This window comes from Aptenodytes forsteri, unplaced genomic scaffold (assembly GCF_000699145.1).
Source record: "Aptenodytes forsteri isolate BGI_AS27 unplaced genomic scaffold, ASM69914v1 Scaffold369, whole genome shotgun sequence".
Lineage (NCBI taxonomy): Eukaryota > Metazoa > Chordata > Aves > Sphenisciformes > Spheniscidae > Aptenodytes > Aptenodytes forsteri.
Genome location: NW_008794965.1, coordinates 25,661 through 36,949, shown reverse-complemented (window position 1 = coordinate 36,949; position 11,289 = coordinate 25,661). Strand labels below are relative to the sequence as shown.

Genomic DNA, 11,289 nt, shown 5'->3' with positions numbered 1-11,289 from the left:
CTCCGCCACCCAGAACTCCCCCCCCCTCCCCCAGCAGCAGGTCTGGGTGGCACCCGAGCCATACGTCCTCCCTTGCCCCGCTACCAGAGGATTTGCCTTTGCTCGGAGGAGTAGCAAAACCCTCTTGCCAAGGGTTAATCTCCAAGCTCCCAAGGGAAGGGCTAAAGTCCTTACCTGACGTGTAGCTTACCTCCCTCGGTGGCTGAGGGCTAGGAAACTGCTCCAGTGCAAGGAGCGAGAGACAGGCAAGACCAAAGGGTGCTGGCAGGGCTCTCTGTGGCCCTGAGTGATGTTTGCGGCTTCCCTGGCTTGGGGGGGGGGGTTTGGCTGGACCAGCCCCAGGGTAACAGCACAAGGGGATGAGGTTGGAGGCTGTGGGAGCCCGGCGCTATTGGCAGCAGGGCTGCACCTCTGGACTTAGCTGCCTCTGAGCTGGCCCGTGGGTGCTTCCAGCCCAAACAGCTTCTCAGTGGGATCAACCTCTCTTCTCCGTCTGCTGCTAAGTTAATAAGGCCACGTTGTGGGCTTGTCTCAGGGTAAGCAGGGAGAGCATCCAGGCAGGAGGCACTAATCGCCCAGCAAGATCCAGGGATGGACGGGCAGGCACTGGGAGAGCGGCTGGTGGCAGTGGTGGCCCCAGACAGCTGGTTCCCTACTTGCACCCCGAGCGGTGCCGGGGATCTCGACTGCCAAACATCAGCCCCTGAGATGAGATGCACCAACGTGGATATCCAGCAGTTCTAGGGTTCCAAAAGCCATACCAGCCTGGCAGTCATGGCCAAACCTTCTCCATGGGAAGCCTTGTGGTGTCCCAGTTGCTCATCTTGGGATACTGCCTCTCCCTGACCAGTGGTGAGGAGGGGAGTGAGAAGCCCCCAGACCCCGAGGCTGCAGTGAGGAGCCCGAGGTCTGCCTGAGCTGTGCTGCATCTCTGTTTCTAGGGATCTGAGCCTGGGCTTGGCTTTTTTTTTTCCTTTCCTGACCCTGCTTTGTCACTGATCTGTTATGTGACCTAGAAAAGAAAATGATCTCTCCTTCAAATGGAAAGACAAAGGAACAGCTTAAGGCTCCTGCTCCCTGTATCCAGGGAGCACCAGGCAGATGGACACTTTATAATAGGTGATGAGACTTGCTCTGCGCCAAAGCCCTTGAGGGCAGTGTCCAGGCTCGATGGGACCTGGCACAACACAGCAGTTGTGTTTTAGACCCCACTGCTTTTGGAGTCACTGGTGTAGCTATCCCCTGGACTGACTGCCCGCCGGTGCGGTCCCCACGCAGAGACCCCTTGGTGCCTCCAGGATACCAGGGGACAGAGCCCACTGCTCTCCTGGCAGAGAAGCTCTTTGAGACCAGGGCGAAACATCTCTGAGCTTTCTTCCGTGCAGCCAGCAAACGCCTGCCCGAGAGCACAGGTGCTGCGTCTGTACGGGCTCAGTCCAATTTGTGGTGCACAAGCAGGGAAGCTGTGATGATGCTTTTCAAAAGCCATCGGGTTTGACCTGTTCTGCAGTCACAGGCTGGTTTTTCATGGTCTCTTTACAGAGAAGGACGAGCAGGGCATTAGCATGGGATGCGAGACCTGGTTGAGTTCCTCACTCCGCCTGAGGCTTTCTGTCTGACCATGATGAAGTTGCTTTAATTTTCTATCTTTAAAATGAAGATGGTATCTCAGTGCCCTAAAGAGGGTAAGACAGTGTGCTGGTGAGGGCTGCGTGCATATCAAAGACTGCTCTTTAACTACGGTTGGGGTGGAAGGGCTGTAAAAAGTAGGTTTCTTACACATCAGTTTGCCGAGATCTCTCCTGTCGCTACACCAGCAGCCTCCCTCTTTTGAAGTAGTTTTTCCTCCAAGCTGGGTCTCGCAGAAGGGAAAGCCTGCAGCAGTGTCGTGTCTTGAACCCCATGTACAAAGCCAGGGCTTGCTCTCATCCAAAGGACTGTCTGGCTTCGTGGCTAGGATTTATTTAAATTGCTGTAGAGTGCAACTTGGCTAGTTAGCAACAAAAACGTACTCTTAAGAGAACCGACTGCATTAGCTTAAATAAATTTGAACTTAAAAGTTGCTCAGAGCGCAGACAAGTCTTGCCATAGCTTGCAAATGAGAGGCCTTCCCCTATTTGTTTTTTATGCTGCAGCTGATGTGACAGCTACCAGGATTTCCCTCAGCCTGACAGGTGACAGAGCTGTCATATCTATTCTTGGTGATGTGGCGCACACTTTTTCTTTTTTTAAACACGTAAACACTGATATGCCCTGAACCCTTTCCAGCTTGGACTTGGTCTTCAGGGCTTCAGAGCAAAGGTAGAGGAAGCTGGTTTCGGCTCCAGCAGCATGGCTCCTACGCCCTTTAACTCCCTGAGGTGCTCCTGAGTGCCATGATCCGATAGTCCTGTGTCTGGCTGCAGCGCGTGTTCCCCTTCTGCCCCCGGTACTACGCAGGGTCAGGGCCAAAGCTGGGGAAGGGCCGACACAACTGAATCTCCCCCCTGGATGGCTCATGACAGTCGGGTTGCGGCCCGGTCTCTGCCCGCAGCAGGGGGACAGGTCGGGAAGACGTGGTGTCGTGGGACGGGCTTACACTGCCTAGGCCCCTGGCAGACAACACTTTTACTGCTGGCGTTGGGGATTAGCGGCTTTCGGGACATGGCTCTGCGGTTTAATTTTGTAAGCGGTAAGGAAAGGAGGAATCTGTCACATAAGTGCAGACACAACCAGAAGCGACCTCCTGTGTTGTGTGTAAAAATGAGTCTGTTTAGGAATTGCCAGTATGGTTCTCAGTCTGCCCACAGTCAGGTTAAACAGTTAACGAGAAGAGTCAGTACCAGGAGCTACAGGGCAAACGGGCCCTGCCTCTTGCTGGAGACTCTTTGGGGTTACTGTGCTGGGAACAGAACAATACAGACACATGATTGCTGGGCTAACGCATCCGCGATGAACAGCCAATGCGTCATGCTGGGCAGGAGGCCACAGACCAAAGTTTATAAAGCTTTATTAAACGTTTTGAACAGCTGTGCAATGAACAAACAATACTCTGGGAGTTTCACAACCTCATAGCTTGAACTTCCTCGGGACAGCAACAGCCACTTCTCCTGCTCTCCCCAATGAGACTGAAGTAAAGACAAACAGATGGCAAAGGGGAAGGAACCCTTTAAAGTTTAGAGACAGTATTTTGTGTGAACCTCTAAGGCATCTCACAAACTTCTGCCCCAGGTTGGGCTCCCCAGGAGCCACGGCTGCAGAGAGTCACGTATGCAGCGTGGAGCTCTGCACAGCTGTGGCTGTAGGACTGACCCACCACCACCTAGGCTTCTTGACATCCTTCTGCTAGGAGAGATGGAGACACCAGGTGCTCCTCTAGCCTCCTCCCTTAACCAGTCAGTAGCACCAGCACCTTCTGTCACCCCTGGCCCGAAAACATTATGACTGAAAATGGCTGAAGCATCTACTGCTTCAAGCCATGCCTCCACCTCGGGATCCTCTCCTGCCCTGCTCACACCTGGCTTTTTGGGCTACCATGAGTTTTATAGGGTGAGGTTCACAGTGGCTTTCAAAACCCTGCATCTTGCAGCATACTGGTTCTTTATCCCAACAGTCAATACCTCGGTAAACCCTGGAAACCCCTAGGAAGAGGGGAAGAGACAGTCGCTACTACCTGTGAGGCTTTATAAAAGCAGCAGCACAACTGAGGCTTTCAGGCTATGATCTCGGAGCGTAAGTAGTTCGGAAAGCACTTCGGCAGTGCACGCATCTCTTTGGCAGGCTGAGGAGGAGGAGATGACTCAACTGCCTCTGGCTCCAGCAGCTTTTGGCCAAGTGCATCTGTGAGCTGTCGAGCTTGCCCTTGATCAGCAAGGCGGGAAGGCTGGCTCCCCACAAAGAGAAAGATGGAGAGAATCTTGTAGCTACTTGAGCAGAATCAGTGGGCCGAAAGCCCTGAGTTAGACCCCCGTGGCCTAATGCAGACAAGTGAGTGACACACAACTCCACCACCATGCAACAGCTGGGCAGAGGCCAGCAGCTCGGTCCTCCACCAGTTCTCAGTTAGGAGGGCTGGTGTCCGTTCCCGGTGATACGGGAAGGGGGGGAAAAAAAAAAAACAAAAGGATTCTGGTTCTAAAAAAGCAGGTGGTGCTGCCAGAGTTCACACAGTAAACAAGTCGAATTTCACAGGCAGAGTGGGAGGAATTTACCACTCTAGTCCACAAACAGTTACAGGAAACAGGCTGTTTTTACTCCAGTCACATGCCTAACACCCCCCCCTCCTCCCTAGCCCACCCCCTTTTTAAAAGCAAAACAAGAGCCCTCAGCAGACTGGAAGATTATTGTTTTCTAGGTGCCCACTATGCTGGGATCGTGAGCCGATTCTGGCAACTGGGATCCTGTGCAGTGATACAAGAAGCAGTTCCCCCAGCAGCTGTAGCAGATGAGGAACAGAGCTGCCAGGAAGACCAAGGCACAAATTGTGCAAGGTTTCCGTTCCAGGAGGAAACTGAGCAGGTAGAAGCCCATGAACATTGAGTGACTGAACCACAACGCTGGGTTGAGGGGCTTGGGTATGAGCAGGACAGGTAGCAACCACTGAAGGCAGTACATTGTGGCTGGCTGGCGGGGCCTTGTGGCAGCAGCAATCAGATGTGCTCCAGAACAGTCTCCAGCAACTCCTCTGGCAGGCAGGCGGTCAGGCTGTTCTGTAGGGAAGGGTAAAATGTCAGACTGTCAGAGAAACACAGCAAAAAGATCAACAGACGTTCTTCCCGTACAGCTTCATTTACTCCCAAGCATCGTATGCTGATGCTCGAACTCCTAACACTAAATTCTGGTGTGTCTCAGAGCTGGTGGAAACTTTCCTGCCTTCTGAACCACTGGGGACATGATTATCTATTGCTGGTGTAGAAGTATATCCCGTAGGTGCTCTGTATCTCAGGCTTTTACCAGGCTAACAGTTATGAGACCCTTTTCTTTAGCACAGTGCAGGAACAGAAAGGGAGAGGGGAAAACAGAAAGGAAAACAAGCTGCTGCAGCCTTCCCTACACACGTATTTATCCAAGACAGTCCAAAGACTTCAGCGATGGTATAAAGAAATGCAAGTGAGGGGTAAACTATTAGGTGCTACAAAGAAACGTTAAGCAAGTGTTGTCTAGGAAGTGTTAAGCGCACAAACTGCTTCCTCCCCAGGCACAGACCCATTATAAAGTCTTCCAGCAGGACAGCGTAAAATTCAAGCTATACACGTAGCCACCCAGGAAAGCTCCGACAGCGTCCAGGCTGCAAAACAAAGGGGAGGACAGTCCCTGCTTAAGGGATTTATAATCCTTGCCAATCAGCTAAAGTCAGATAAGACAAAGTATGTGAATAGATCAAAGAGGGGAGAGTCTCAAAATGGCAATTTTCATAAGTGCTGTAAACACAGGATTTCTTCACTTGGATTATTGTAAAACCCCGTGGAAACAGTGAGCTTTAAGGGCTTCTCTAAGCAGGGATGGCATCACACTACAAGTCCAGAAAACAAGCTGCTACCTTTAGCAACCACATCAACTACACTAAGTGTGTGTGGGTTTTTTTTTCTTTCTAAGCAGTTCAAACATCTTAATCCAAGAATTTCAGATGGTTTTAAAAATAATAAATGCCTTACAGGTGTTTTTACAGAGCCAGAACTGTTGAAAGGGGACCGAAGAATGAAGTTTAGCAGTCTGGGATAGCAATAGCAGGTCAGGTTAGAAGATATGAATACTGTTGGGAGGGAGTAACTGGAAGACTTCCTTCAGTTCACGCAGTAGGGAAACTATGAGAAGCGGGTACATCGAGACTCCTAGCTTATTACCCCAAAAAGGGAAAACCACGCAGGGCAACGCTGGAAAAGGGAAGAACTTGGGAAGCGTGCTCTTCCCTGCTATCCTGTAGCACATCATGATGACATGCAGCGATACTGAACAAAGCAGCTGCCAGCCAGGGCACAGAAAGACAGGCGAGAGGACAGCCCCAGCCTTGCAGAATGCCACGGCCTCACCCACGCTAAGCAGACCCTGGTCAGAACAGCTTCTTGCAGCAATCCTTTTATCTGAAAATACTCAACTGAGTAGTGCTCTGTCAGAAGGATGAAAGACTGAACCGAGCCTGTTAGGATTACAACTGGGGGGCGGGAAGGTTAGTAGGATGAAGGAGTGAGAAGGTAAACAAACAGCACATTCCTCTGGCTCCTGTTGGCAGGAGAAGGGATTTCCTGGTGAAGGGAGGGAGAATGAGGGATTGCACAGAAAAGCCAAGAGAAAACCACACATGGTTCTCTTCCAAAAAAACACTGAGGTCAGACTTGTCTTACAGCTCTGTAAGCTCGTAGGTACCAACCGGCTCTGTCAGAAGCAGGAAGCACGCTGCCATCCCCTGTGTTCTTAGCAGCAGGATCTATTTTAATGTTAGTGATAGAAAATGCAGGCCAAAATCTCCACGGGGGCAAACAAATTAAGAGTATTTGGGGAAAGCATGTTGTGCTGGCGCTCCTGCAAGAGTGCTCTCCAGCAGAGAGGGCAGTTGGGGTTCAATTAGTAAAACTAAGCTGCAGTTAGGCAGCCAAAGAATAAGGAAGAAGTTATTTTACATTGCAATATGGATAAAGTCAAGTGAAAGGAATAAAACTCCCAATGTTAGTCCTGTTTTATGCAGGTCACTCACTCGTATCTTTAAGGGCAAGTCTAGTCCCAAGCCTGTTTTCCCTGTCTATAAACTGGAAATAAGGATTACTTATTTCATAACAAAACATGCTGTCTGCTAGCCTTTGTGAATCGCTTAGATGTTTCTGGAGTAAAAGTACTGCAGAAGTATTAGATGACTTTTTCCCAAGGGGAAGAATGGAGAGAAAAGATTTAACAACAAATATTTGAACAGACGGGTAATTAAACCCCACCACCCAACTTTTTAGTCCAGATTGTATTGAATACAACAAAGTTGTACCAAATCAATGATCTGCAGCTGCCTTAATCCTCCTGAAATGTTCCTTCCTGGAAGTTTCCTATGGTCTTTCTCTCCCAAGTGCTCCCAACATTGAGCAGTACAAATCACTGCATAAACATCATGTCATACTTTTGCTAGATCCAGCCCTGAAATCACATCAGCTTGACTTCTGTAGCTGGACATGTGCCACAGTCTTTGGGTCACCCCTTCCTGAAGCTTTTAAGTGCCTACAGACAATTGCTTTGGGCTTTCTGCCTCTAGAGTAAAGAAATGGATAAAAAACAACCTAAGATGATGTGCCTGTCAGAAGAGCACAAGGCTGGAACAAAGCTCTAGAATCTTCCAGGACTAATGTCAAATCTTTCAGCTTTAATAAGGCCACATGTCGCTATTGAGCCTTTAGCCCCCCCAACTTTACAACTGACTACAGTTTAAGAGTGTAATTATAATTCATGATGTACCTGCATTTCACTCTGAGGTCTGGCCTCCTCACCACAGCACAGACTTAAGCAATAATGCTCTAAACAGTGAGTTGATTCTAAGTGCGTAAGCATTACCTAAACACTTCCTACAAACACAAATCCACCTCAGAACAAGTTACCCATTTTTAAATACTGGTATTTCCTGGAAGAGCCAGTTCCTTGTAGCAATCAATGCAACCACTCTGCAGAATAAAGAACCATTTAATAGTGGTTATTTTTACTATGAAGTTTCAATGTCAATGCCCTTCAATCTGCAAACCTCTTGGACTTCTAACAAATGCAGACGTTTGAACCATTAGTCTTGTATCTGTAGTCAATTTGCTTGTATTTTCATGTGCCCCTTTGCTATCCACCAGTTAAAGGTTGAAGACCCTTTGCTGTATCCCACAGCTGATCCTAGATAAGGTACCTACTACTAGAGACTTCTGCAGCTCTATCTTCCTCAGGGGACTTCCCATTAGGAAGATACATACTCTTCCTAGCTCTTCACTGGAGATTCCTTTATACAGCTGGCAATGAGACTGAGTTCTCTTTCCACGCTACTGATCAAAGAGAAACAGCGTCTCCTGCTACCAACTCTTTACTGAGCAGGGAACTACCACTCTCCTTGGTGCCCAGGATAGGCAGTCCCTTCCTGAAGCCATAACAATATTCAGTTTTGCCTAGATTCTCAAGCAAGGTGAAACTTGCAAATGAAAAATTCCTACCTTGTCTTTGTCCCCTCCTCACGATCCAAGCTAAAGACTACCACGTCCCAGAGCAAATAAGAACCTGTCACCCAACAGTATTTCTACCAGCTCCCTGTTTCACAACCGCATCCTGCTTTTCCTCAACCAGTTGCTCTTGTTCTCCCCTGCCTGACTCATCTCTATCCTTAGCCAGCCTGGTGTCCTCCTATCCTCAAGACTGCTCTCGTGCTCCCGCTCAAGTCATCTGACTTGGCGGCCACTCATGTTTACCAGGTGGCTCCTTTTCATCGCATCACCACTGCCTCCTCTTGCTCCTCCGCAGCTCTTAGAGCCACTTGAACTTGCTTCAGACCCCTCAGCAGCGGAGAGCAGGCGATGCTCCCGCTGCTCTCCCCACAGTCAGCACTCCGTCTGATCTCCATGTGCTGCCAAAGCCTCCTCCCTGCCGGTTCCTGCAGGCAGAGGAGCAGCCTGGGGAGATTCCCTGCGCACCTCATTAGTAAGCAAACACCAATACTTTTCCATGTGCTTATTAATCGGCTTCCATCGTGTTCACAGCCCTTCCTTCTGTCATCTTCCCTCCCAAGACCATTCAAAACTAGCAGGTCCTACTGGCACATGTTTGTGGGGAGGATTTTCAAATTCCAGTGCAAGGGTAGCGGCACACCTTTCCCAGCCAGAAACAAAATTTTAATTATGACAAGTCAAAATTGAGTAGCACAGCACAAGTCTGTAGTGCCTTGCAATCAATCAGTCACGTTTTAGAATAAATCCATCTGAGGAGCTAGGAAGCTGTTCCTTGATATTCTGCAAGCTAATTCAGCAATTAAGAGGCCGAGAGGTGTTCCTACACCATAGGTTTTATACATCAGTATGCCAACACGACATCTGTACCTTTCTCAAGAATGTCTTAATTCCTTAACAGTCCATTTACCCTGACAGGGGACAATAATCAGCCAGCTTTCACTAAGCACTTAAAAGGTAAGCTTGTTCAGACCCTACTAAGGCAACTATTAAGCCCGTGCTGTCTGCAAGGAACTTCCCCAGCAGATGCTACAGAAACAGTCACCCAGGCTGGCAGCTAAAAGGTCTGCAATAAAAAGACTGAGTAACCTTTTTATTGGGGGGTGCTGGTGCCAATCTCCCCCTTTCCCAAAGCCAAAGTTTCTGCTTGGGAATGAAAAGCCACATTGTCTAGATAAAAATCTCTCAAGTTACACAGTGCACATAAACTTAGAGTAAGCCTCAGGGACTTGCACTGAGTTTCTTGCCTATAAGGCTCACCTGTAATACAGTCTGCTTAAAATTGTTTAAATCAAAAACCCTGTCACAGCCATGTAACTTGAACTGATGTGTGTGGGCGGTGCTTCATGCTGCCAGCATGAGTTCAAAACCAACTCTCAAATACCACGTAGCACCCAAAACAGCTGCTAAAAACACACAATATCCAAAGCATTGGGGGGAAAAAAAAGAGGTGAAAGAGCTATCGAGTGACAAGTTTGAGGAGTTCAGCTAAGAAAAGCAACAGCAGACCAGCTTTCTAGATGCCAACCCTCTCTCTTAAAAAACCCAAGAACCACTGTTCAAACTTTAAGACCTATTTGCAGTATCAGGGATTTAACTTCTTCAGGGTTTTTTTTTTGGCCTTGCTGCTATTTTTTCTGTTTTTTTTAAAGCTTTATCTACTGGTATGACTCAACTGGAAAAAGTGAGTCTTCAATTTTTGGCAAAGGCCTTACCCCAGTCTTTGGTAAGTTCATGCCTTGAACACTTGACATAGACTCAGAAATGCTGCAATATAATTGGGAACAGTTTCCAAAAGAGCAGCAAATCCTTGACTGACCAAGCCTCAGGGTTACGAAGTGTTCTGATTTCTCAAGCTAGAGACAAGCTGAAGCAACTAATTTCATGAAAAACGGAGGCCCTCTGTTGAGCCACTCTTTTCACCGCTTCCATAGCTGCTCTCCGAGCTTCGTTACTGATTGGGGAATTGATTAGCCTGTATCCAGAGGTAGTGCAGTGCACTCACAGCACCAGGGCCAACAAACCTCCCACCTGTGAGCAGGAAGGCAGCAGTATGATCCGTGTTTCTCTGCATACTAAATCACAGTAGCAGAACCTTAAGGTTCCTACCTTAAGGTAACCCCCCCCCCCCCCCGTGGTGGGTAGAGATGTCAACATCGACAGTTGTCATCTGAACTATCGCTACTTTCATTCGTACCAATTTATTAATTCTCAGTGGTCCTCATTCCCACCCTCTGCCTTTGTTTAACTGCCAAAGATCAGGAATTCCAGGCCCATTCCAAGTTCCCTGAAAAACATAATTATTTTTAGTTTTAATTTGGATCTCTTCTCTACCTTTTTGTGCCTTTGACAGGCTTCAGAAGTCTGACTACAGCCTGATAAAGGCCATTTTTCTGTGTCTCAGGTAAAGAGAGGCAGAAATGCAGTATTGGTAAGGGGTTCTGGGGAGTTATGACATATAGGTTGGGCAAAAGTTACCCCACCATGACAGTACTTGTGAGATCAATTATAATGTTTCAGTACAGGGATAATCAAGTATAGGAGAGTTCAGTGCATTGTGAACTGCATTTAAGAGCTTTGTATTTCATCTTCTCTTGCACTTGCGTGTTTGGGGTGTAATGAGCAACGTTCATACAACAGAACGGCTTGTAAACTCGCTTTGCAACTGGCTCAAAGCGTCCGCAGGGTCGCAGGGAGGGTGCCTGGCTGGGCGCAGCACCACTGCGGAGTGCCGTATTCTCTGCTGGACAAAAGGATGGCCGAGAGTTGTCTTGCTCCGGGGAGAAACGGGCCTGGGTTTGCTTTTGGAAGGTACTAGAGCGAGCTATGAGATGTTCCTGACTCTGAGAGCAGAGGTATGGAGGGGAGGAAAAACAGACTCGGGGGGTGGGGTGGGGAGCGGAGCATACAGTGTTGTTATTTCCATGTTAGGTTGGCAGTAGTCTAAGCACGCTCACGGGAGGCTGAAGTCGGCTCTTTTATAACCCACGCACGCTCGGCTACGAGAGCGCGGCTCTCCCGCCGTCACGGCGCTGGGAAAACCTCCCCGAGCGCTTCCTCCCGGTCCCCGAAGTCAGCGAATTGTCACCTCCGGCTCCGGCAGGCCTCCGGCTCCGGCAGGCCCCCGCTTGCCCCCTCACAGGAC

At 48.9% G+C, this 11,289-nt stretch overlaps 1 protein-coding gene across 3 annotated transcripts; it reads right to left on the bottom strand.

Moving 5' to 3' along the window:
• Positions 1-2,953: 2,953 nt before the first annotated feature.
• On the bottom strand, positions 2,954-10,360 carry BLCAP (bladder cancer associated protein). 3 transcript variants are annotated; one of them, XM_009275522.2, is made up of 2 exons: positions 10,342-10,360; positions 2,954-4,688 (listed from the first exon to the last, which is right to left on the bottom strand). In XM_009275522.2, exon 2 carries the CDS (start codon positions 4,591-4,593, stop codon positions 4,330-4,332), a length of 264 nt encoding a protein of 87 aa, XP_009273797.1. In that variant the 5' UTR covers positions 4,594-4,688; positions 10,342-10,360; the 3' UTR covers positions 2,954-4,329. The 3 variants fall into 3 exon arrangements, with proteins under 3 accessions (XP_009273797.1, XP_009273795.1, XP_009273796.1); XM_009275520.2 differs by lacking the exon at positions 10,342-10,360 and adding an exon at positions 10,176-10,194; XM_009275521.2 differs by lacking the exon at positions 10,342-10,360 and adding an exon at positions 8,139-8,226.
• Between the last annotated feature and the right edge of the window lie 929 nt (positions 10,361-11,289).

Bases quoted from the DNA above. Each gene is read 5' to 3' on its own strand.
- BLCAP (XM_009275522.2), bottom strand. From the start codon at position 4,593: ATGTACTGCCTTCAGTGGTTGCTACCTGTCCTGCTCATACCCAAGCCC.